Source organism: Canis aureus, chromosome 13 (genome assembly GCF_053574225.1).
Source record: "Canis aureus isolate CA01 chromosome 13, VMU_Caureus_v.1.0, whole genome shotgun sequence".
Lineage (NCBI taxonomy): Eukaryota > Metazoa > Chordata > Mammalia > Carnivora > Canidae > Canis > Canis aureus.
Genome location: NC_135623.1, coordinates 54,895,226 through 54,922,136, shown reverse-complemented (window position 1 = coordinate 54,922,136; position 26,911 = coordinate 54,895,226). Strand labels below are relative to the sequence as shown.

General features: G+C 50.0%; 1 protein-coding gene across 15 annotated transcripts in view; it reads right to left on the bottom strand.

Annotated features, from left to right (window-relative positions):
* DCLK2 (doublecortin like kinase 2) overlaps positions 1 to 26,911 on the bottom strand; it is a 245,858-nt gene that overhangs the window by 91,677 nt on the left and 127,270 nt on the right. For 4 of the 15 annotated variants that reach the window (XM_077846329.1, XM_077846330.1, XM_077846332.1 and 1 more), the window contains 9 exons: positions 26,668 to 26,787; positions 26,280 to 26,426; positions 19,871 to 20,004; positions 19,403 to 19,480; positions 13,841 to 13,937; positions 13,117 to 13,197; positions 11,827 to 11,943; positions 10,424 to 10,579; positions 5,691 to 6,736 (listed from right to left, as the gene is read on the bottom strand). In XM_077846329.1, coding sequence (XP_077702455.1) covers positions 6,437 to 6,736; positions 10,424 to 10,579; positions 11,827 to 11,943; positions 13,117 to 13,197; positions 13,841 to 13,937; positions 19,403 to 19,480; positions 19,871 to 20,004; positions 26,280 to 26,426; positions 26,668 to 26,787 — 1,230 coding nt within the window. In that variant the 3' untranslated portion in view covers positions 5,691 to 6,436. Of the gene's footprint in view, positions 1 to 5,690; positions 6,737 to 7,613; positions 9,170 to 10,423; positions 10,580 to 10,666; positions 11,944 to 12,081; positions 12,216 to 13,116; positions 13,198 to 13,840; positions 13,938 to 19,402; positions 19,481 to 19,870; positions 20,005 to 26,279; positions 26,427 to 26,667; positions 26,788 to 26,911 lie in introns of those variants that run through there. The other 11 variants (XM_077846334.1, XM_077846333.1, XM_077846336.1 and 8 more) reach the window with 7 other exon arrangements.

The following is a 26,911-nucleotide window of genomic DNA, read 5'->3' as shown; positions in this document are numbered from 1 at the left end:
TTCTCTAAAAGCAGAGATTTGGAAGGAAACAACACACTTGACAGAAAAATAAAATGCCACTTGTAATTGAATTTTTCAAAACATCTTTTCACTTCTAATTTAAAACAACGATAAAACAATTTGAACAATAACTGATCAAAGAGACGCTCTTAAAAACAGGAACATGGGCTGCCTTTGGCCAGACAGCTCCCTCTTATTAAGACTTAACACTGATGAGAGAACACCATACCTAGAGCTAAGATCCACCACTGTTTTACAAACTGTTAAGAAAGAAAAAACAGTAGTCAAATGTGAGAACATACATCTTAGATCAAAGAAATACCCAAGTTTCTGGCAGATTAATTAAACATCCTCACTGCTGTTACCCTGATATTGTACTTTGGAAACTTTAGGGAAAATGCTAAGAAAATTAGGAATACTTAAGTCCTATGCCCAGCATTTGATACTTCAATTACCCCGTTTTTATAAGCTTAAAGCAAAGTGAATAAAGCAGCTTCTTCTTGGAGCCTAAGACGAAAATTGGTGCTTCCAATGCCTTTATTGGTTTTAAAACTTACAACTATGGAAAGTTAACAAGATAAGCAATACGTATTACTTACGTATGTGTTACGTATGTATTCCTTTACTCATAAAACAAACATAGCTGGTGTCAACACCAGGGGCTTAAGGACAGAATCTGTTTACTGTATTTGCTAGGATTTACTCAACATTCACTTATTTTAAACCAATGTTAATGACTTTCAAAAAAAAATATTTCAAATACATTTAAACCAATTAGGGGAAAAAAGTGAAAGCTGAGGTGGTTTGGGATGAAACTGGATGAGCCACACAGATAGGAGGAGCGGCGGACACATCCAGTAAGTGGACCTGGTTGCAAGCGTGGTGTGTTCGGTTTACATCAGTAATTTACGGCTGGTTTTAAAATGCGCTGCCTCAAGAAATTCAGATTTTCCTCCCTGATAGTATTGATTCGTACTGAAATGTCACCAATCAAGTCCTCGAGGCTCTGTAATTTAAGAAACAGCACTGGATCTCTGGGAGGAAGCACGCGGGCTTGGTGAATGCAGGACATGAAAACTTGACAGCACGCTGATCCAAACTGATGGATGATTCACTCTCGGATGAGAATCTGTCTCCCCAGAACCCACCAAACATCCATAAATAAATATTCTAATACATTAATTCAATAAAAGGAATAATTTTGCCCCCTGAAATAACATCACACTTTAGTTAAACTCATCAGCATACAGGACAAGAAGATTCAAAGCAGAAAAAAAAAAAGCGACCTGAACTGGAGCCCTGAGCCGCTGCGTGTCGGATGTGAGGTAGCTTAGAACCTGGGGCTGCCCTCTTCCACCACCTCCAACGGCAGAGCAGAGCCCGAGGGCCAGGGTGGGGGCCTGACCGCACACACCTGGTGCCATGGGGTGCCCCCCACCTTGCTGTCAGGTGGCCAGGAATCCCAAATACAGCCAGACAGCACTTCCACTCTGCACCCTTTTCAGCAAATAGATTTGAATTAAAATAACATACAACAGATGTATCAAGACAGGGATTTTAGGGCAGAGATTTTCACTAGGTATCCACCAAATTTTTGCTGGATGGGATTTCAAAAGTTCCTGACCATACAAATCATGGGCCTGATTTGGACCTTCCGACTGCACTAAACTGCCCTCCCTCCCTCCCTCCCTGTGAAAGAACACAGCACACCAAGGATACAGATTCCTTCTGAGCCACACAGAACAAAGGAGCCTACCACAGAGCTTGGTGGAGACGCTCAGCTAGTTCCTGGTGTGCATTATGGACAGAGTAGCAGCCAGCCCCCCAGCGTCACATCCTCCCGTGACCTCACATTCTGCCAAAGTGTGTTCAGAAACAAGAAGAAGGATGTGATGTAAATCTCAAAATCTTCATGAACCATGTGTATCAGCAAATAAGCCGGTGCCTCTGCTTGGCTACTTCTGCCCCACTGTTGAGGAAAGAGTTTTCTACTTCGACTAGGAGAGCAACCAGCCTAACTACTCCCCTTTTTTTTGTAGTATAAAGTTTTGTAGCAAGTTTAAAAATTTCCTACACTGTGAAATGGAAGGAAAAGACCATAAAATAGCAAATCAATAACAAAATACAAAAAATACCTGTTAAATTTTTTTGTCTCTTTTATTTCCTCTAAGATAAATGAAGAAAATATCTTTTATATTTTTCTTCCACATAGATTTGGAGAGTTGAGTCCATGGTGCACTTTTTGGGTCCCCCAAAGTCATAACATCACTATTTAAAAACCCAAGCTCCCCCCCCCCATGAATAAATAAAATCTTTTTAAAAAAATATTAAAAAAAAAAAAAAACTACCTTTAAAAAAAAAAGGGGGATGTCTGGGTGGCTCAGCAGTTGAGCATCTGCCTTTGGCTCAGGGCGTGATCCTGGAGTCCCGGGATCAAGTCCCACATCACGCTCCCTGCATGGAGCCTGCTTCTCCCTCCACCTGTGTCTCTGCCTCTAGATCTCTGTGTCTCTCATGAATAAATAAAATCTTAAAAAAAAAAAAAAAAAAACTTTAAAAACCCAAGCTTGACACATCACTCCCAGCCCTCCGTGCTATGAACCAAAACTGCAGACTGCCCAAACCAAGGGACGTCACATTTTTCTAAGGAAGCCGAGTGGGCTTTGGCCTTCAGGCAAGCTGTCCTGGAGGCAGCCCGGCTCTCCAGCAAGGGAAGAAGGCGATGCGCGAATGTTCTTAGGAATTCTGGGACCTCGGCGGTCATAAGCCAAAAACATGAAGTGAATTATTTTTCTGTCTCAAGTTCAGGAATATTTTTCCTTGCCAAAACCAAAGTTTGGGGGGGGGGGTGGGCAGTGCTGTGCAGGCTGTTATTTCCTCATACCTGGCAGGAAGCAGCTGGCTGCTTTGCAGCCCTGAACTTGGACAATTTGAAAGACATTCCCCAGGCCCGACTTCATCCTCCCCACCCAGGTGCCCAACCCCGCAGCGCGGCTTCCAGCGTGCGGAGCGCCCGCCCGGCCCGGCCCAGCGGTTGAGGGAGGCGGTGCCTCCCCGCGGCTCCCCCCCCTCCCCCCCGCCCCCGGGAACCGCTGGAGACGAGGCTTTGCACGCGGGCTCCCCGCTGGATGCACTGCTCAGCGGGAGCCCCCCGGCCCGCCCGCGCCCGCGCCCTGACCACCTGGGGGCCGCTTCCCCGGAGCCAGGCTCAGCACCCCCAGCTCTGGCACGTCGGGAGGGGCTCCCCGGCCTTCGGAGTCCTCCCGGGGGCGGAGCGTGGACCTTCGCGTCCGGCTCAGGGAGGTGGGATGGCTCCTGGGATGGCTCTGCCACCCGAAGCGCTCCGCCAACTCCGCGCCCTGGGCTGAGCTCCCCGGGGCGGGGCCGCCACGCGTCCCGCCAGGAGCTCGGCCTCGGCCTCGGCCTCTGCTCCCGTCCCACGTCCGCGCCTCCTACCGACTAGCCCCGGCCCCGGCCTGGCCCCCCCAGCGCTGCCGACAGTCTACGCGGTTCCCGGGGCCCCGCCGGCCCTCCACCCCCCGCAAGGGCCAAGGGGCGCGCGGCAGGGCAGGGCAGGGCAGGGGAGGGCAGCGTCCCAGCCTGCGGGTGACGGGGAATCGGCCCGGCCCACCGGGAGCCGAGACAGGCGGTCTTCCCACGTCGCCGTCCCCCTCACGTGCAAAAAAGAATAAAACAGGAGGATCGGAGACGGAGATGCGCAGGCTGCGCTGCCCAGCGGGGCTGCGGGAGCTGCAGGGGCCGCAGGAACCACAGGGGGCAGGGGCCGCGGGAGCTGCAGGGGGTGCAGGGACCGGAAGGGGTGCAGGGGGCGCAGGGAGCGCAGGAGCTGCAGGGACAGCAGGGGCCGCAGGGGGTGCAGGGGGCGCAGGGGGCGCAGGAGCTAGAGGGGCTCAGGAGCCGCAAGGGACACAAGGGCACGAGGGCCGCAGGGCACTCAAGGCGCGCCTCCTCCAAACCGCGATGCGGACAAAGTCAACACACATTAGATCTCAAAATTAAAAAAAAAAAAAAAACAACAAAAAAAACAAAAACAAAACAAACAAAAAAAAACACCTCTCAAAGATTCTGCTTACACTGGTTGCATGTTGAAATGGCCGTGGAGAGAGACGGGGTTGGATCAAATCTGCTACCAAGTCCGCGTGGCGCGTCCCCTCCGAATGCGGCACCGGAGAATGCCCAGGGTCAGACCCGGCGGCCGACGCCGCGTTCGGGGGCGCACAGCTGTGGATCCTTCCCCTCCCGCGCGGCCGGCTCCCAACTGCCCTCAGGAGTCTCAAGGTCACATTGCACAGTCCTGTCCGCCGGACCATTCGGGGGCAGTTTTGCCACACGTGCTCAATCCGTACATCGCACGTATTTCCGTGGCACCGCAGCCTTCTGGAAGAGAAGGCGGCGCACGCCCCTCGGCCGGTCGCCCGGCCCCGCAGGCGCCCCGATGGCTGCAGCCCGTGGCCGCTCCCCTCCCGCGGCCTGAGACCCAAACGCCCTCCCGGAGTCCGGCGATGACCCGCGGTCAAGGACATGCCATCCTCCCCGCAGGGGCGGAGGAGCCCAGCAGTGACCTGCCTGCACTTAATTTTGACCCTGAGAACAGAAGAGCTCAACAGAGGTTTTCCAAACCCCCGTGGGGTCGGATCCTCACTCGGATGACCGCTCACATCCAGGCCGCGATTTGCCCCCCGGGGCACCAGGGAGCCTCCAAAGAGCACTGCTTTGGGGACAGAAGGACCCCAAACTGCCACGTGCCCCTGTGTCCTGCCACCCCTGTGCCTTGTGTGAGGCCAGCCCACCGCTTGGTTTGCTCCTGGAGCACCAGCACCTCGGGTGGCGCAGAGCACGCGGGGGGGTCGGGGGGGTGGGGGTGGGGGCGCAGAGGATGCCCCTCCGTCCCAGCAGCCGTGCTCGGCACTTTCTTAGGTTGCAAGCAAAGGCCTCTGGCCCCGTCCCCGGGAGGGGAGCGCAGACCACAGACCTGCTGCACCTCGCCTTCCAGGTTCCCGCCTTCCTTTCCCTCCATCTCCGCCGGCAGCCGTGGACCGGCTTGCTCTGTGACCCCGCGGTGAGGACAGAGGCAGGAGGGCCGAGCCTCCCCCCGCCCCCCCAAGCCTGCACCTGCGGCAGCCGTGGCCCCGGAAGCCCACCTGCAGTTGGCAGCCCGCCTCGGGGACGAGTCGTGGGCCAGCAGCAGCCCAGGGGGATTCCGTCCGCAACGTGAACTGAGATCCGGAGCTGGAGTGGACGGTCCTGAGCCTGGAGTTGGGCAGCGGGCGGAGGCTGGGCCGGAGCGCACCGGCCACGCGGCAGCGACGGAGCAGGCGGTCTGAGAACAGCTCCCAGGAGGCCGCAGAGTCGGGGAGCCGCCCTGCCCCCCACTGCCTGCAGAGCCTGAGCTCCCGCCGCGGGCTCCACAGGACTCGCCTGCCGCACACCGACAGTCCCATCTAGTCCCGAGTTTCTGTCGTGCGTCTCTGCACCTGTTACCAAATATACTTTGACCAAGATGCATTTTCCTGTGCTCTTCGCAGGCATCAGGCTCCCTGCCCCGCCTCACCCGCAGCTTCCTGGGACACGGCCCCCCCCCCTCCAGAACCTGGGCGGGGGGCGTCTTTCGATCCCACATCCTCTGCACCCCTGCAAAGCAACGCCACACAATCCTTCGCCCACCCCCATCACTTTTTTCTCAAGAAGGGTTTATTGCAGGTCGGGTACACTTGTAAGGGGCAAAAGTCTAACAACGGGAATGAACTACAGGGCCCACCAGTTTAGAAGATGAGCCGGTAAAACAAAACTACGGCTTATATACAATTATTAAAAAGGGAGGGTGGTGGGGCAAAAAAAAAAAAAAAAAGGAAAAACTGCCAGCAGCCTTCCAGAAGGTTAGTAACAGAGATGGTTTGCGGAGCACCCTCCCGCCCCAGTCCGGACTGTGCCTGGCCGGGCTTCCTCCGTGTGCGCGGCCAGCTCCGGAGGCCGGGCAGGTGACGCCGCGGGCAGGTGACGCCGGGTCGTCCCGCTCGGCTGGGGCCGGGGCCGGGGCCGGGGCCGGTGCGCGCGCCAAGCCTTCCATGAAGAAGCCCGAAGGACAACCTCCTCCGCGATGCCAACTACACGTGGGAAGGGTGGGGGCAGCACGGAGCGTGTAGGAACAGAGCGACAGGCCCCTGGGGTCTGTGCACAAATAAATATCCAGTGTCGTCGGAGGCAAGCGGGCGCCCAGCCCCCCGGCCCCCGGCCCCGGCGCCCCTCCTCCATCACGGCCGGTCCCGGGGCCCCCGAGGCCCCCGAGGCCCCCGAGCCCGTCGCACAGGAAGGGACCCCGCGAAGGGGCAGAAGCGGTCTGTGTCTCCGTAAGAAAACAAGGAACACTCCGAGTTCGCGGAAGCGCAGGAGCGATCTTGATTCATCCAAAGTGTGTCTATAAAAACGCAGCGAGTCCCAGACGGAAGGCGCAGGTTCTCCTGGCGACGCCGAGCACCGTCCGCGGGCGCAGGACGCGCGGCTCCGGGAGCGACTCCACGCCCCGCGGGGCCGGGACGGGCGGGGCCGGGCGGGGCTCAGTCGCGGTGGCGGCGCCAGGTGCCCGTCCGCGGGGCGCCCGCCGGGGCGCGGGGGGCGCGGGGGGCTCCGGGGCGGCGGGCGCGGGGGGCTGCGGCGCGGGGCGGGGGGCGCCGGGCTTGCCGCCGAAGATCTGGCCCTCCTTATCGAGAGCCGTGTTCTGCGGAGAGAGCGCGGCGTGAGGCGGCGGCCCCGCGGGCTCCACGCTGCTCCACGCGGGACTCGGAACAGAGGAGGAGAAATAACTCGCGGCCCTGCCCCAGGGCCCCCTCCCCGGCACCCCTCCCCGGGCACCCCCGCCCCCCCGCCCCCGCATCCCTTCCTGGCACCTCCTGCCCCGCACTGCCCTCTCTCTGGCTGCTTTGGGGGATCCTGTATCCACCACCATGTGATATGAGGCGAACCCCCCCCCAGGGCACCCCTGTCCAGCACCCCCCCCCCGGCACCCCTCCCCGGACACCCCCAGGGCACCCCTCCCCCAGCACCCCCGCCCCCTTCCCAGGCCTTCCCGTCCCCTCTGCCCCTCCCCCAGCACCGCCTCCTGTTCCCCCCTCCCCGGGCCTCCCCGGCCCCCTCTGCCCCTCCCCAGCACCCCCCTCCTGCCCCCCTCCCCGGGCCTCCCCATCCCCCTCTGCCCCTCCCCCAGCACCGCCTCCTGTTCCCCCCTCCCCCAGCACCGCCTCCTGCCCCCCTCCCCGGGCCTCCCCGTCCCCCTCTGCCCCCTCCCCCAGCACCCCCCTCCCCTCAGCACTCCCCTCCCCCGCCCCTTCTGCGCAGCTGCAGTTCCGAGCGCGTCTCCCGCGCCCAGCCTAGAGCCCAGGGCAATCCTGGGCACCGAGCACCCCCAGTGCCAGGGGGCCTCCGGCTGCTCCCAGGCAGGTTCTTCCTCACAGGTTGAAAAGCTACTCTCCGTCCTATAAATAAGCAGCCCCCGCGGCTGCCCCATCCCTGGAAGCCCGCAGGGGGACGGTGCCCCTTACCCGCTCTTAGATCCCCCATGATCTCACCTGACCTGCTCTTCTTCTCTTTCTGGGCACTTCTATCTTGTGAAACCCCCAAATTTGTGTTTTTTTTTTTTTTTTTAAGTAAGCTCCATGCCCGACATGGGGCTTGAACTCACGACCCTCAGATCGAGTTGCACCACCCACCGGCGGAGCCAGCCAGGTGCCCCAATCCTAAGTTTTTAATGTGCTCAACTCGTCAAGGAGCACAGGAAGGGCCACCAACAGGAAGAAACCGCCTTGCTGTTCTGACCTGAGCCTGGGAGGTGAGGCTTAGTCTCCGGTTTCCCTCCTCTGACTCAGTTTCAACCTTTCTGGCCCCTCCACTGAAACCCAACCAGCTGTCCCCTCACTGGGTTTCGGAAGGTGTTTCCAGGTCTCCGGCCCCTTTAGCTATCGGGCACGGGGTCCGGAGGCCTTCTGTAGTCCCACTACCCTGGGGGAAGGTAAGGCGGACCCTCCTGGTGTTCTCCGAGGTCTGGGGAGGACCGGGGCACACCCGGCTCCGGGGACGGGCCAGCGTGTGGCTGCCTGCAGGGCACCGGGGCTCAGCTGCGAAGCCACAGCTGCTTTTGTTGGGTGTCGTACATATGCATATACCACAGAATCCCTCCTGGATAGAGGGAAACACCAATTCTCCAGTTATTTCTCCTTTTCTCTTCCCGTCAAGAGACCACGGATGTGTGCAGCAGAACAAAGCATTGCAGAGCAGTTAGTACGTACCATTGCCTTGGACCTAGTCAGAGGGAAGCAATGCAGGCGGCGGGAGAGGCAGGAGAGGGAGGAGAGAAGCAGGGACAGAAACTGGACTTACTTCAAACAGAAGCAACACGGTTGAAACAGTTTTGTCTATCTTAAATTAAGCCCAAGTCACCCCCAGAACGCCCCCTGAGAGCAACGTAACCCTGGGCGGGGAGAGCGCCCGGCAGCGAGTTCCTCCCTCGTCCAGGGGGCTCCCAGCGCGCCCAAGGCGGGCATGGCCGGGACAGACCAGGAGCCCCCCCTGCAGCAGCGACTGTCCCGGAAGCACCCCGAGGACAAGTCAGAGGAAGCGCAAGCGCCCTTCAAAAGCACGGGCCTGTCTACACCCAGAGCCGCCTCCGGTGGGGCGCTCTCGGCCCCTCCACACCCGTCTCACTGCTAACAGTGCATCTCTGGAAGTGGTAGTTGGGAGAAAGAGAACAGAAGCCTTCAGGGAAGGATCGTCCTACGCTGTTGTTCGCAAAAAGAGGCTTTTGCACCACGTGACCACAGCGCTGAGCAGAGGACCTGGGGCCTCCTGCCCTGCACGCGCTCGCGGCCCTGGGCCGGGACGGGGGCCACGCGGCCGACTGCGAGCCTGGCCCAGGCTCGGCCTGCAGCTGCAAAGCGGACCAGCAGGGACAGGAGCCCCGCAAGGAGAAGCAGCTAAGCGCTGGGCGCTGGTGTCGGGAGCCTGAGACGAGCACGCGGATTTAAGGGGGGCTGCGAATGAGAAGCTGCTCTGATGAAGCACAGCGTGTCCAATACCAGGATTCTGCTTCGGGATTCCCCAGCGTCTCAACTGGGTACAGAGGGAAACTCTGAAGTGCCTCTCAAACTGCCAAATCAAACTGTCGGATGAAATGCAGACAACAGCATCAACTTTACTTTCTTTCGCTGTTATTTACATTTTCCTATCCTATAGTTTTCCCATGGGAACTGGGGGGTGGGGTGCGAAGGTACAGAGAACCCCGGGAGGGACCGTCCAAGGTGCGGTTCTGTCTGGAGGTCACATCAGTGTCCCCCTGAGGATTTGGCCCCACCACACTCCTTCCGCTACGACTCCTTCCACTGCTACGTGCATCTGCAGGAAACCAGGTCAGCCTCACATACTCCTTCTTATGAGAACATAGGATCCCGGGGAGAGTCCTTTGTGGTCATTTTTAATATGAAAAAAAACATTTAAAACTGTTCCCAAGGGCAGGACACGCAGACACACAGTAGTGGTGAGAGCATGAGGATGACAGCACGGAAGCATCGCAAGCTGCCCCCACACAACCATGCCCCGGGCCAGGTCCCCATGGGGTGAGGGTCAGCATGATGTCCCCACGGGGGGCCGTCTTGCCACTGCTTGGGGAACAAGCCCAAAATTCACAGGCCAGCTTTCTGGCCACTGGGAACTGGGACCTCCAGAGACCAGCGTTACTGACTTCCCCTGGAGGTTCTGACTGTGGTGACGCCACTCCGCGGCCGCTCAGAGCCAACGACCTGCAGCCTGTAGGGAACGCGAGGTGAGCCGGGCCCCTGCCCACACGCTCAGGAGGACGACTGCACGGACACGTGAACTCGCACCTGCACGATCACCACTGGGATTACGAGGACGATAAAGGGGTGCTCATTCACACCACGACCCAGTTAGAACTCGCCGGTCTGGATCTGACTACCGACCTCCATCAGCAAATGGGAAAAATACCGTTCGCAAGCCCTGAGACACGGGTCCCGTCCGCGGGGCTCTACTCTCCTCCTCGGGGACGGAGCCGATCCCGGGCCACGAGGAAGGGCCGGTCACCCCAGAGCGTGGCGGGCACAGGCCTTGAGCCATGACCCCTGGGTGGGCACCGAGTGCTAAGGGGACCCAGGCAATGGTGGTGAGACTCTCCTACGCCTGGGCGCGGTCCCGCAAAGGTCCTGCCTCTAGGGGATGACGCTGAACAGAGTCATGAAATTTTGATCCTAAAAAACACTCTTTAAGGTTCATGCGTCACGTTCGCCAATGTGTAACGTTTCGGTTTTTTCTGAATTTCACAGCGGCTGCCCCACGGTGGACGTGGCTGGTCTGTAACCTGCCATCCGCCCAGCAGCGCTCGCCCTCATCGGTGAATCACCTGCGAACCTTCTCGAGCTCTGGAGTCCATCAAGATGGCTCTTTTCAAAGTGTTTACGCTGTCACTCTGAGGACTCTCGGCAGAACGTGCTAAGGTGCTAGGGCAACCACAACTCCGAGGCCTTCCCACTTCTTTGGCACAGAGCACGCCAACGTCCTGCAACGTGTCAAAGAGCTGCAAGCTCAGGCTGGCTGGGGGAGGGGAGCGGGGGGGGCCCGGCCTCGGGGGGCCCGGCCTCGGGGGCCTGCCAGGGAACCGGCAGCCTCCCCAGGGGAAAGAACGACGGACCAGCGGCCGTGCGGAGCTGGGGGGGGGGGGGGGGACACAGCTCACCAGCGCGCCACGTGGGCCAGAGCCTAAGCCACTGCTTCCCTTCTAGCGGGTGGAAAACAAGCTGACCTTTTCCAGAGGGTGAGAGGCTCGTCCTGAGGGGAGAGCTGCACGGATGGCGACGGCCCGGGAGCGCCGTCGGGTTCCCAGGCGCCCTGAGGCTCCCCCAGACCCGAGGTGGCCGGGGTGGCCAGGCTCCAACAACTCGGGCACCTGTCTCCTTAGTCTGATTCTGAAGCCACGCGGGACACCGTGGCCCCGGGAGGGCAACCCCTGGGCCCGCGAGCCCCGCGGGCAGGACGGAGGTCGCGGCCTGCCGGTGGCTCTGTCTCCCGGTCGCGACGGGAGCAGCTCTGCGCCCGACTTCAGGGAGCTAACGGCACTCTGGCCGGTTTATGCTTTTTGACTTTATTTTCCCTTTGGCTAAATCTACCTTAATGTCACCTCCCTTGCTTTCAAGAAACATTTTGAAGGAAGGAAGGTCTGAAAAAATACGGGGATCACTGTTACTGGCTTCTCATAAAATCTTTCTAACCCTGAGAAAACTAATATTTCTTTTTTACGTTGTTCTGTACTTTTAAAAGCCCCAAAACACGGACTTTTAAAAGGGATTTGTTTAACGTTAGCTGTTTCTTATCCCAGGTCCCAGAGAATAATTCCTCCCTCACAGTCTGTCTGCGAAGGCTCCAGGGGCGGGGAGTCACCCCCTCGGGCTGTAAATCCCCCCGGGCTCGGGAGCCCCTCCCGGGCAGAGACAGATGAGAGCAGCAGCGGCAGCAGCAGCAGCTCGGGGCGGGCGCCGGGCCCGGGAGAGGAGGCCCCCCGTGGCCCTCGGCGCTGGCCTGGCTCTACCTGCACAACCCCTCCCCCAAGGACTCGAGGCCTGGGAGTCAGCCAGAGGGGGGCACCCCGCGTGCCAAGCCAATCTTGAAGCGAAAAGAAGAACATGGAAGGTGCCAGCTTCCATGCAAGGGAAGCCCTCGGCTAATCACGTCTACACAGTCAACGTCGGCTGAGCAGTCAGGCCGGACACTGCAGCTTTCCAACAGCAGAACACAGTGCCCTCCACTTACCATGATGACCGAGACCCCGGTGGTGGTGCTGTTCTGTTTGGGGAGCGCGTTATTAAAGTGCTGTTTGAGTTTACCTGTCACTTCCGCTTGCATATTATTCTCCTGGGAGGCATCATCCTACAGAAAAGAAAAGAATCAAATACAATGATTTCTGATCATCATGCCTAAATTGTGTTTTCTGTAACAGTCACCCCCCACCCGACCATCTCTTCCTAAAAGGATCCCTCTTTACCACAGGGTTAGGGGAACGGTTACCTTTTAAAAGTAATTACTGTTGTGTAGCAGCCTCAGAAAGACCTCAGGCCCTTTGCCCTGCTCCTTGAGCCTTGCTGGACTTGGCACCCATCTCCAGGACCACAAAGGAGGACACTCTTTAGACTGCTGAGACCCTTCCCCCCAAGGCACAAATCCCACAAATTTAGTACAGATCCCTCCCATGGAAACATCAAAATTAACGACATTTATTATTTTAATCAAGAATTCAGTTAGTTGTTGGTCTTTATTGCTCATAGAGAAAGAGGCATCTCAGCTACTCGGTCTAAGACCCAAATCACTTGGCAGGATCCAGAGAGCCTGAACCCCGACGGCAGGATGTGTGGGATGGCAGAGATGGTGGAGGGACTCAGGGAGCCACCGTCCGCAACAAACCAGCAGAAGCCCTTGGCTAAGTACATTAACCTCACTCTCAAGGAACCTCTGAGAATAAGGGGAATGCAAACTCTCCAACCAGCACCATTTAATGGATCACATTTACCCTAAACCCAGAGGCACCACCAAGCCCAAAAGAACTAAGGTCAACATCACGTGGCCTCCACCCGGCTCCAGAAGGGACTGTCTCATCCTCTGTACCCATGGCAGGAGATCTCCTGTGACTCTCCTATGACCATGTGCCATAAAGACACAGGGATCAGGGTCTGAAATATGCTCATCTCTGGGCAAATCCTGAAAACTCTCAAAGCTCAGAAGCATAGAAGGCAAAAGGTAAAATAGCTCCTGACAGGGTATCCGGACCAACTCTTCCATTTTGCAGATGAGGAAGGTGAGGGCCATAAAGGGACAGTGACTTGCCCAGGTCACTCGCAGAGCAGGATCAAATACTCCGAGATCCTCATGCCACCTGCTTTCTCGCCGAGAGCTATCTGCTCACTACTTGCTCAGGAGAAATAGCAGCCATTTCACCTGCTATGGAAAGTAGATGCAAAGCTCTGCGTGCACAAAAGTCACGGTGAGGAAGCAGGCTGATGGTCACGTTGCTTACAGATGTTCCTCTCTGAGAACGTGGGTACTTACTGACACCCAGGGGTGGCTCAGGATTTCTCCCGCAGTACACCGAGCTTCGACGTTTACCTGAAGCATCTGACTGATTAATTCCTGGAAAGAAAGAAAGAAAGAAAGAAAGACGACTATACAGGAGACGAAGCGGGGAATTCTAGCGTAAACACAGACATTTGAGTTTGCACCAAGTACTTCAAAGAACCAGCCAACACAGCTGCTGGGCCATTTCAACATCAAAGCTATTATCACCTACACCCCTGCTGCCTACGAGGCGGCTCCACGGACACGGCTGCTTCGTGGCGGCAGCAGCACAACAGAAGAGAAAGTCTCTCCTGGGCCTGCATTAAACCAAGATGTTCTCTCCGAGGACTTCTGGTTATTATCATCATTCCGCAGCGTAAAACCCGCAGTATTGTGCCTCTTGGCAAGTCAGTATGTCTCATTCCCATATTCTGATGAGTGTCCAATACATATTTCTTTAAAAAATGAAAGAACGAATGTTTAGGGCTCAGAAGAACAGAGGAGGGTGGCGGAGGCAGACTGGGAAGACAGCCAGTCCGGCCTTCAGATTTTGCTTCAGAGTTTCAGAGTCTATACCGTGGAACGAACTTAAAGAAGAAACCCACATTAAAGTCCGGAGAGCTGGAGCTCGCTACCAAGAGCCGCGACAGCCCCACCCGACCGAGGGGGGCCCCTCGAGAGAAAGCAGCAAACCTGCGGGAAAACCCCAGATGGGTACCTTTGCTGAGTCCGTGATGTTATCCCAGTAGGGGGCTGGAAACTCCAGCTTCCCAGCCAAGATCTGGTCGAAGAGATCTTCCTGGAGATTGTTCTCACTAAGTCAGTGACAAAGAAATGGAAGGAAAGGCAAGTCACTGTGCAGGTTTTCAACAAAATACTCACGGGAAGAACGGAGTGAGGAGTCCAGTCTCTTCGGCCTGGGCGTTTCCTATCTGAATCGCACTTGTTATGACACTTTCTTTCCTTCTAGACCATGAGCTAAAGAGCATTTCCATAGGCCTGGGTGTCAGGCAGAGAGAGGACACAAGACTCAAGAAGTGCGTGTAGCGGGTACAGTTTCAGCTGGGGAAGACGAAACGATTCTGGAGATGGATGGTGGTGATGGTTTCATGATACTGCGAATGTGCTTAATGCCACTAAACCTGCACATTTCAAAATGGTTAAAATGGCAGATTTTATGTATATATTTTGCCAAATAAAAAAAGGACTCAAGAAAAAAGTGGAATTCACAAATAATGTCAATTCTCATTTCAGGAAAAAACCACCTTAGCATCTGCCGTCACTTAATCTCTCATGGCAATCAGAGTGGAAAGGCAGCAAATCTGAGTCCGAGCTCCTTGCTCTTGTTCTTTCTCCTTTTCCGATACAACAGCCAAGATCACCGAAACAGCCAAGATACGAAAAAGTTATAAGGAGTCCAGAACCTGAATACAATATTCACGACATGATTAGCTCCCCATTGGAAACTGACTTTTGTTTAAGCTCAATTTGAAAAAAAAAAAAAAAAAAGAGCCCATCCAAGACCGGCATCTGGAATTGCACACGTTGAGGTGGGCGTCCGTCCTCAGGCTATGCCTAACTGTGCTACCCTCAGACGTGCTCTTGCACACACGGCTGATGCCTAATGAATAAATGAGGACTTGCCTTTTGATGGAAGGAGCATGGAAATGTACAAACACTGCTGGAAAAAATTCAGGAAGCTGGAGGTTCCCCAACGTCCCAGAAAACAGCCACAGCCCCAGAGCTACCCCACAGACACACGCCTGGTGGGTGCATCAGTGGCCCTAATGAAAAACAAAGTCATTAGCTTTTTAGGCCATTATAAAGCCTTCCTGGAAAACTCAGGATGGGCTGTTCGAGTCAAGATCAAAATCCTGCCGTCTCAGCTGGCAAGTGTGCCTCATCTCTCTTGGGGCTTCCCAACAGGGTGCCTATTGCTCAGCATGCTCACCCGGGGCCCCACCCGGCCTCTGGACAAAGCCCAGCCCTGCTAACCGCCTCTCAGGGTAAGCAACTGTGGTGACTGTAGAAATCAGTCATGTAGGGCAGTGCCTACAGACTAATTCCGGGGCTGTAAGTTGACGTGACAACTCCATTCCTGTTCAGTGAAAATGAGTATAGGCAAACCTCATTTTATCTCTGCTTCACTTTATCGCACTTTTCAGATATTGTGGGTTTTGTTTGTTTTTTTTTTTTTTTTTACAAAGTGAGGGTTTGTGGCAACCCTGCATTGGGCAAGTCTATCCGTACCACTTTCCAACAGTATTTGCTCACTTTCTGTCTCTGTGTCAAATCTGGTGATTCACCAAATGCTTCAAACTGTTTCATCATTATTCTATTAGTTATGGTGATCTGTGATCACGGACTACAACTTGCTAAAGCTCAAATGATGGCTAGCAGTTTTTAGCAATAAAGTATTTTATTTTTTTAACTTTTTATTTATTTATCCATGAGAGACACAGAGGGAGGCAGAGACACACGCAGAGGGAGAAGCAGGCTCCATGCGGGGAGCCCAATGTGGGACTCGAACCTGGGACCCTGGAATCACGACCTGAGCTGAAGGCAGATTCTGCTCAACTACTGAGCCACCCAGGCGCCCCTATTATTATTATTTTTAAGGAGGCTCCATACCCAGCATGGGGCTTGAACTACCAACCCCAAGATCAAGAGCTGCAATCTCTACCTCCTGAGCTAGCCAGGCACCCCTATTTTTTTTAACAAAGCATTTTTAAATTAAAGTACGTACATTGTTTTTTTTAGACATAATGCTACTGCACACTTAACACACCACAGTACAGTGTAAACAAACTTTCTATGCACTGGGAAACCAGAAAATTCAGTGGACTCGCTTTACTGTGGCATCCGCTTTAAGGCAGGGGTCTGGGACGGCACTCCCGCACCTCCGAGGCATGCCTGCAGAGCCCGGGAGCTCTGTGGATCGCCGTGACATGTCACCAAGCCCCAGTGAATCAACATCTGCCAGTTCATGAAGTCTGGGCTGAGAGGCACAGTGAGCAGCAAAAGTCAGGCCAGACAACCTGGCAAGGCAAATGATCCCCACTGCTTTCCTGGAAAGTGCTTTTTCTAGGAGGGTGCACAAACTATTTCTATGTGTCTAAATGTTTTCTTTTTCACTGTTATTTCCCTACTGACTGAACTCAGCTCAGCTCTCCTTCAAAATGAGTGGAGGAGGCACGTAAGAACACACTGAGATTTCACAGACATCTTTAGAAGACTGGAGGGCCCCAGGAGACAACGTTAGAAAAAGATGTTTAAAATCACCCATTTCCAGAACCGTTCCTTTCAGCCATGCCTCTGTATTACTCATTACTTTTATTTTCTGGAATATTAAACAGCTTATATTTTGCTAATATATGTGGCTTTTGTTTTGCTAATAAACAGCTAAAAAGTTGGAAGTGGATCTGCAGCAAGTCATTTGGGTTCTTGGCAAAATATTCTGAGTCAACAAACAACAAGCCTCAGGAATTTGAAGGCGCCTTTTAGGATCCATGCTGAGAAATGCAAGCTCTTTGAGAGTTTCAGGCCACCCGTCACTAGAAGAGCAGAAAGATAATCTATCCTTCTAAATAGTCACATAGTAAAAGCAACTCTGATTAAATCTATACTGGACTTATGAACACATTTATATTCTACAGTCTGGCTGAGATGCATCAGGGTGCTTTTAAATCCTAAAACAATATATAGCCCATGGATCAAAGTGCAGCAAAGTGAAAAATGTACGTTAAGAAAAACTTTGAAAACAACAGGCATTTGCGCGCACACCCTTTTCAATGCCAAGTTGTTAAAGGTCTGATGTGGTAACTTGAAATGTTGTACACTATCTCACAAATGATGTTCAAACATTTCATTTACGGGGGTAATGAGTGTATGCTTCAGAAAAACAAAATTATCAGTACAGTCATGCAAATATCACTTTATGGCAGTGGCCCCAAGAACAGACTTGCTTAGACGATAACTAACCTTGTGGTTGTAGGACCATATCTTGAATATTAAGTCAGCAGCCTTCATAATGCAGCTTCACTGCTTCTGATTAGCCAGACTTACCTCCAGTTCCCACAAAAAAGCTGCTGTCCACTGAGCAACAAGTCATACATGCTGTTCAATCTCAGTCTCACTTTTGTCAAAAAGTAAAACGCAAAATCAAATTAAAAATAAATAAATAAATAACCCGCAGACTGCACTGGCATGTGGGAACACTAGAGGGAGTTGTGAGCACACATTCCTCTAAACTGATCCCTGAACCCTTTTCCATCCGATCTCAACTTGGGTTAACCAAGGAGAGGACTCTGCTAAATCTGGCCCAGTGATTCCGTGCCATCAAAACACACTACCCCCTGCATGTGACTTGTTCCCCAAACAAGTCATCACTAAAAACACCCAAAACACAATGTGATGGTAAAATGGCCACAAATTATCCCACTCCATGAATATACCTAGTTAATCTCTCACATGTACTATAGGCTCAGCTATTTGACTTGGTTTGGACAGTGGGACATCAGCCAATAAGTGTGAGCAAGCAGAGACTTGGAAAGTGGGTTGAGCAAGGGAACTTGCCCTCTCTCTGGCTGCTTTTGGGGATCCTGTATCCACCATCATGTGAAACGAGGCTAACCCACTGAATGCTGAAAGGCACTTGAACAAATCCCATCCATTTTCCTTGCTGACACTGAGCCAACTACCAGGCATGTGAGTGATGCCACACTGAACCAACAAGTCCCAATCAGCCAGCTCAGATCAGAAGAACTGCCCAGTGGGCCCACAGAATTGATTGACAGGTCTCCCCTCTAGAGTAGTTTATGATTCAGTACTTACTTACTGGTAAGTACAGTAATCCTACAGTCTGTGTAATCCACCCAAGCAATGGCCCTGATGGAAGACCATGCTGTTGCTGGCCAGGCAGAAAGAGCTTCCCAACTGCGGAAACCCAACCTGGGCTGTAAGAACAAGGTCCCACTCAAACACTCTAGCTTTCCTTTAACCTTGGTGATTTCCAGCCAAATGAGCTCCTGACTTATGTGACTCAGATGAGCATGCCTCCAGGCTCAGTTTTTTCTTCTTGATCAATATTCTAGTGATGGATATCTTTACACCATAGGCCCGTAGAGACGACTGACATCTCTGTATCTCTCTAGTGATATCAGTAAAAAGAAAACTGTTCAGCTCAATTGAAAACTGATCATTTAAAAAAGATACACCTGTCAATTTTTTCTGTATGTTTGAAAGCTTTATAATAAAATGTTGGGGGAGGAGCAGAGAATTAAACCTATTGGACTTACTGACCTCATAACTACACCATAAGTATGACATCAGAGAATGTGCTTTCTTTACCATTTGATTCCTGACACTATTCTAAGTGCCTGGCATACAGGAGCTACTCAACAGTAGTTGTAAAATTAACACACACACACAGGACTAAAATGAGGAGAGAGCTCAAGAAAACTCAGAAGAAAATCATACTTGCATCATTAGGTGAACTTCTACTTCCAAGTCATGCTTTTTCTCCAAAGAGGGAGATGAAACAGACCAAAAGAGGTGCTGTAGCCAAAGCCCCGTACTCCCTTCATGTACACAGTGCTGGGTACTGGGTGTGTTCTGTGTCCTACATCACACACCCCGACACCTGTGTGTGGCCACCTCTGCTCCCCTCAGGTGAGATATGGAGTTACCAAGAGGAGGTCTATTTGTTCCCAGACCTATTTATGCTGAAAGTATTTATAATTCTACTTCATTAAATATTATGTGAACAGATGAAATTAATTGTAAAAGAAAAAGTTCACGGTTTCAGAGTCTGTGAGAACTATGTTAAATGCTTTGGAAAGTGAGTTATTAAAAAAAAAAAAAAAAACCTGCTGTCAGATTAAGTAGGAGAAATGACTATTGAGAACTGGAAAAAGGTTTGTTTACCAGAAGGATCAGATTGCTTCACAAGGATCTTTAAATCTTACCACCCTTAAAAAAGCCTGAGAATGGAAATTGCGGACACTGGATGATGGGTGTGCTTTACAGAAAAATAAGCATAAGAAACTCAAGAGGACCATACACCAAGCAGAGGCCTTGGCCTCACACCCAAAGTGTGGTCATGAATATCCATTAATAGGTTGTAAACTGAGATAAAAAGTGAAAGGTATGTTTATATAATTTTTAACTGACATTTTTATTAACCAGTTTCTGGTCCTGATTGCCAGGACAAGAATGTCTGCTTCCTGATCAAAGGGAGAGACTTCACAATTCAAATATTGTTACTCAAAGAGCCACTGACCTTCGGAATGGTGGGAATCCACAGAGAAGTATGTATGTGATCACGCCTGCTGCCCAAATGTCCACCTTCAAGCCATAGCTGGGAACACAAAGTGGGTGGAGGGAAAAAATAAAGATATTACTCCCAGAGACCCTCCATGTTACTGGAATACTTGCCTTTGTTATAAAAAAAGGACTTCTCAGTGTCAAAGCACTCATCTCACATGGAAGAATTAGCTGCCCTTTGGACAGAGGCATCTATTCTTCTCCCAACCTAACCACAATCTTGGGAAGTACTGCCCTATTTCCAAGACTGGCCTTGGGACAAAAGTCCAAGCCTATGGCTCCTGGACATAGAAGTGCAAAGTCACGGTACAGGTAATACTCCCCCCACCTTCCCCACCTTCCTAGGAGGCACATGAATACAGAGCAGCTGGAGCAGCAAAACATACCTTTTTCAACTATTAACCAAAGCCACCAGGAGTCTTACCCAGTTTCAGCAATTATTTCTGGAGCCACGTAGGTTGGCGTGCCACAGACTGTATATAAAGGGCCTTCCACCACTGTGGCCAGCCCAAAGTCTCCCAGTTTCAAGGACTTGGTTCCATCGGGGTATTCACACACCTGGAACAGAAACCAGCCAAGAATCAGCAGTAGTTTCTTTTCTCAACGATTGCAAAAGAGCTCTTGGAACGAAGTAATAAAGACATAGATACATGTATCAATCAGCTAAAAAAAAAAAAAAAAAAATCTCTCCCTGTGATAGTAACACCATGATTTATTTTTGATGCTTTAAAGCTCTAAATCATTTCTTTAGAAATTTGCATGATTGTGTGAAACGTGAATGACCGTATCTTTCATCTTTGTAAAACACTCCTTATCTGGGAGTATAATGAATCCGTGTGCATGCTGACACAAGAGTCAGGGATGGAGGTAGCTGCTTTCCCAGCATGGCTTGAAAGGCTTCCAAACCTGGGAGCGGGAAACTGACCTTTGGTGCACGCTCACCGTGTGTGAGGTACTTGAGAGACTCGAAATGGTGTTTCTTAAGTGTCCACTAAAACACTCGCATGTTTCATTTAGAACATAAGATCAGGACGTGTTCTTTGGGCAGTCAATGCTGAATATAAATATTTTATAAGGGAAAACACTGGAGGTTTAGAAAGAAAATAAACTTTAGGGTCAGGCAGCCTGAACCTGAAAAACCAACACTCCTCTCGTTTTTTGGTTGCATGACCTCCAAGAGTCACTCCCTGAGCGTGTTTCATCTGTGAAGTGAAATGAGACTAGTCCCTAACCTATGGGCTGGTGTGAAGACTTGAATCAGGGTTCAGTGAATGCTCCTTTTTTCCTAGAAGGACTGGCTGGTAAGATCAAATCATTATTGTATAGGAAACGGTTTCACAATGCTGGTGAAGATGTGAATGCTTTTTGCTTACAGGGGAAGCAATCTTCCTAGAAAACATTTCAGCAACATGTAAATTTCTTAAAAATTATTTATAACCTTTGATCTAGTAAATCTACTTCTAAGAACTAATCCTAAGGGAACAGAGATGAACCCAAAGGTTACACACAAGGCCACCAATCTCAGAATTTATCTATGTTTTTAAAAACTTGAAGGACAGTGACTTCATAAATCATGGTACATTCCTATAATAAAATACTAGCCAGTCACTAATAAGCACATTTCAAATAAGTATTAATCCTATGGAAAACAGTCACTATATTACACAAAAAAAGAATATTCTAAATTATATATTCAGTATAATGCACCAAAATATTCAGTTTCTTTCTAGTTGATAGTACTAAAGATTACTTTAGCTTTCTTCTTTATACTTCTCACCAGTTTCCCAAATCTTTACAATGAACATGCATTGGTTCTATAATCAGGAAAAATTAATTTTATATATAAGCAAATTTTCCTATCGGATAAAAGCCTGAAAGTTACATTTTAAATAGATGGTTTTTAGATTTCACTGCGTTAATTTTAACATGCCTATTTATCTCTTGGATTTCCATTTTGAAAATGGTGGATTTCAGAGAATAATTGCAGAGATCTAACTTGTACTTATGTAATGTCTTTCTCTACTTTTACATTTTAGTTCTAGTTAATTTGCTTTTCCTCATATTTCACTATGAACTGAACCAGATCCTCATCCAAACCACTCCTTACTAAAGAATGAACAATTTAGAAAATTATGTTTTTTCAAGATAAGCATGTTAATAACATCTTCCATTAGTCTGATACTTAATGAGGGGGAGTGATTTATACAGACATCATGGAAAAGCATCAGAACCTCAGGGCTCCCCACCCCCGCCCCGTGATACCCAATCTGTAGAGGCATTTACAAAGTAAGTCACTGAAATAACTTCCGTACCTGTGATGTCCTCATCAGTTTAAGAAGAATGTTTTTCACCTTAGTATCTTAGTAACTGCTTCCACAGTTATGTACTAAGTATGCATCCCCAGCACACATCTTTATGACTTTCAAGTTTCATGGGAGTAATGGTGAGGCTGTTGAGTTCCTCACAGATATTTATCATTCTGAGTCGGCCACAACTCAGCAGAGGCATATTCAAAGCTACTAATGATTTAGCCTAAAGCAAGAGAAACCAGGTTCTCAGTCATGCCAAGGTCTTAGGATGACTTTCCATCCATTATGTTGAATGTAAACATTAACGAGAACAATCCGATATAGAGAATTACAGTTAGAATTTATGATGCATTTACTGAAATCCAGACTTCAGAAATTCCCTAAGTAATTGCAGTGATAAGAACAGTCTAAGCAACATAATTTTAAATGTCTGTATCATAAAGGCAAAAAAAAAAGTTTTATTAGTGTCATTATTATTTTGTTTTTACAACTTTAAAATACACTCATTAGGTACGTTTTATTGAAAAATAGTGTTTACTTTAGACATGCAATTTACAGATGCCTAGGGGTATTTGAGGGTTGTTGTCAGATACTCAGAAGTCCCCGAAGCCCCATTCCTCATATCCCCTATAAGGAATTCAGAGTCAGATGCAGGAGCATAAATAGAAAGGTACTGGACAGTTCATAATCACTGAATTATGTCTGGGCAAGTGGCACTCCTTGGCTAAACATCAAAAGAGAAGTGTCCTAAGGAGCAGACAAGCCTGAAATAATATTTTATCTGATTCATCTCTTCCCAACACTAGACACAGAGGCAAATATGTGAAAGATAATATGAGTATATTTCAAATCTTAGCTGGAGATTCTCTTCAAAGCAGGAATATGTATAAATCTACACATTTGTGACACTGCTTTAAGAGACTGACACAGATATACACACATATGGCATTGCTTTAAGAGACTAATTTCAAGAAAGGGCTGAACAAATGCACAGGGACTCCAAGGGCCTTCTGTTCTGGCAAAGTTTGCTGCATTCTCTCCCCGGTTACTGACCTCCTCACAGAACTTTAGAGATTCCAATATTTTCTCCACACATTATCTCACTGGACCTCAGAATTCCCACCCCCACCACCACCCCCAGCCCAGTGAGTAGGAAAATAACTGTTGCCTGTATTACAGATGAAGAAACTGAGGCACAGAGACTCAGGTTACTAGAAGCTACCAAGTAGGGGTGCCAACCAACACCTTTACCGTCCCGCAGCACCATCCCACAACTGGTTCCAGGTCTGGGAGCCAGAGGAGGCCTGGCAGACGCGGCCTGCTGCCTGCACCAACACACAGATGCTGAGCGAATCCCAGCGATCACGACTGTGAGAACTCCAGCCCTGCGGTGTTCAAATGCCCCACCACACGCTGAGAGATGCTCTGTCAAAAGTTGCACTCAGAATGCAAAAGTTAAAAATGTGAGGAATGCAGATCCCACATACGAAGTGAACGCTGCATGTTCTCTAAATAAAATGTCAACATAATGATTTAGAAGGGCTTCAAATATGAGAAACCAACCCTCTTCTCTCCCCAGTCCCCAGAACTCCTGGAAAAGCAGAATTTATCACTGGTCTCTCATAGTTAAGTCTGACAGGGCACCACCAGGCTGTAACTCACAGCATTAATGGCCACCCCTGTGCTCCCTGACACGGTGACCCATACATCTCTGCTGGCAGGGTTTTAAATTATGACACTGCTCCCAGAGAAGGGGATGCAAATCAGATGTCTGAATGCTCTGGTGTTTAAAAATGGAATTTGTTTTTAGAGTAGGAAGAGGCTGACTGTCACTCTGTGTATTTACCTTTAGTGCCTCAACATCACCCTCATCGTCAGGCAATGCCAATCGGCTGACCAAATGTAGAATCTGCAGAGTGGTCTAGTTAAGTTTTCAATGGCAGGCACATATTTTACTTAGATATGTGCAGCTAAGGGCTTGCAAAGCCTGACCTTTTTATATCACACATTAGCCTCATCTAGACATCTTCTTTATCATCTTCTTCCTTTTCCTCCCCTTTGGGTAGCACAGTGGGGCCACTATAGGTCTTGAAGAGGGGTGAAGATGCATCTAGGGCAGGTTAGGCTGGACGAGGGAGTTTTATCTAACTTCCTGGTCACATTCTGAGACACGTCATGTTGGAAACTCCAATCCCCATCACAGGACCTTCCTTCAATGTGTGACAAGAGAAAAAGACGCAGTAACAGGCTCTGAGATGTTACACACATTGTGAGTGGAAAAGAGGAGAAAGAGGAGGGGAGAGTGGAATCCATGAGCTGGGAAACGGACACTCCCTGGCTTATAGGCAAGTTCGCTAATGCCTCAGTCACCTTACCTTCCTCACAGGGCCTCCAATAATCAGAGCTGCAATACAGGCTGACTCCACAGTAACCTACTATCCTTAGGGACCTGTGGCTCTGTATTCCTAGAAAATGTCAATAAAAACAGCCACCAGGGTGAGGTGGCCATGGGCAGCAGGAAGAAACAAAGGAGGCATTCTCTTTAATACCATGGCATTTGCGTCTGGCCACAGCCAGATAAAGCCCTGTTATGTTTGCTTGGGAAGCCCCTGGCCAACTTCAGTTCAGGAGCCCGGGCCTGATAGACACGGTGAGAAGACTGTTTTGAGGAGAGAACATCATATCCTCACTTCTATGCTGAGGCCCAGTTTACAGTTCTGTCTCCATTCCTCCTTTGAGTTCATAAAACCCAGTCCATGATACATCTTGTTTTTACAGAGAAAGGGTATTTATTTTCCCAATAGGAAAATCTAGACAGGAAATATAATTCCTCAAGGCAGAAGACAGTAAGAAAAAAAAGAAAAAACCTCACATACTTTTAAATGGATACTCAGAAATCATCAAATGGTATTGCCAGAAGTAGAAAATGGACACTCTGAATTAGCAGAAAGTCCCCAGGATGGCCTAAAAGCCTAAACATCAACACATATGCCTTTCAACAATTATTTGTAGAGTACAAGTATGAGACAAACTGTAAAGATTTGTGTTCAAGGGACACCTGGGTGGCTCAGTGGTTGAGCATCTGCCTTTGGCTTAGGTTGTGATCTCGAGGTCCTGGGATTGAGTCCCACATCAGGCTCCCCACAGGGAGCCTGCTTGTCCCCTTGCCTATGTCTCTCCCTCTTTCTCTGTGTCTCTCATGAATAAATAAACAAAATCTTAAAAAAAAATGACTTGTGTTCAAGTATTGGCTGCTGCCTGAGTGCCTGTCAATGCTCTGTCACCAACCACTTACTCCACATCCACCATGTACTTCCTTGGCCCTAGTCCAGGGCACTGGTGATATGGAAATAATTGAGACACAAACCTTGCCCCTCATGGTGCTTATCTAGAGAAGGAGTCACCCAAGTATGTGATAAACTCACCACAGTAGGTCATGTACAGCAGCAACTAGGGGTGGCCGAGACTAACTCTGTCCAGGTAGATAGGAGTGATGTCAAAGAAGACATGTCTTTTGCTCAGTGTCTTAGAAGATAAACATTTGCCACATTGCTGGGAGAGAGGGCATTGCAAATGTAGACCAGTATGGAAATGAGCAATGATATGCAATGGTGCTGACAAAGTTAAGTCTTAGCTAACGACTGGGGATGGAAAAATCTTGAGTTTGGATTATTAGGATAGAGAATACTCATAGAACCCCACCTCCTATGCGGTAAATGATGACAGTACTCAGTCCTGAAAGGTAGAAATAGGAAAAAAAAATGGTCTTGTGTATGTTCTGGGGGATGTGTGCTTGTCAAAGCCCCTAATCAGCTTCTCTGAAATTCCTCTACCATGTAGACACAAAGATTGGCCCAATTAGGAAGCTGTGTTTATTAAGGCCACCATGGAGGTGTGCTAAATATGGCACGAAGGTAAGTGCCACTGTGGACGATGGGTGGGGAAGGGTTAGACAGAGGGGAGGCTAGAAAAGCAAACTGGGACCAGATTATGAAGCCCTCTGAATGCCACAGACTTCCTTCTGTAGAACAATGGAACGCATGAGACTTTTCAGCAAGAAAAATTAGCTGAGTCTCAACTTCTATACCTGCAAAGCTGAGATAAATGAACTAGATTATTCCCAAAGTTCTGTCCTGCACATAAACAAACCATCGTGTTCTATTTCTGTCTCCTATAAGCTCCTAGTTCTATCTCTAATTTATTTTTTCAGAATAAAACTTCAGAGGTTTTGCCTCAATTTTCCTTCTTACCTTTTTTTAGTACCATCAACCAAAATGTAAACAGAAATGTGTTTCCTAATGTCTGATAAACAATAAATGCAGAAATGCATATCAATTCAAGAAATCCATTACCAATTTATGGTCATTGAATTGAGTCATGGTGATTCTCTAAGTTTAAATTCTCTCAGTCCCTTTTTGCAGGATTGGTACAGACTCTAAAGTGGTATTGTTTGCATGTGATCATGTCATTTTTAATGACAATTTATGCAAATTAATTGGAACAAAAAAAGCAGAGATGACATACCAAGAGGTTCTCTGGCTTGATGTCTCTGTGCACAATGCTGAGGCCATGAAGATACCTGAGAGCGTTAGCCAGGTTGAACACCATCGCACTGCCGTCCCTCTCAGTGTACTTGGTTGAAGAGGTAATTGCGTCAAAAAGATCTCCACCCTGATGGACACATAAAAGAACACAACAAAATGTCAACGGTTACAATCCTATGAAAGTAACAAAGAAGGTTCATCAGCCTAGAGTAGATGAAAAAAAAATGATACAAGTGCCATGAACAATTATTATAAATAACGGAAGTTTCAAGGTAGCAAAACATTTCTTCAATTAGGTCCTCCAACAATATGATACATCTTGGGATTTGGCACCAATGAAATCTCTTGAAATCTCTGCATCCTCTTACTTTGACCAATTCCATCACCAGAAAGAGCTCAGTAGCTGTTTCCATCTCCTCAACCAGCATGATGATATTTGGATGTTTCACCCTGCGCAGGATTGACACTTCATTCTCAATCAGGTGCTCCTGTCAAAGGAAGGGTTTAGAGAGGTGGGTCAGAAACCACAGAACCCTCTGCTCTAACTCTATATTCTGGAAGATGCCCTACTGTAGATTGGACGCCGAGGAAAGCATCTCCCTTGGCGCAAAG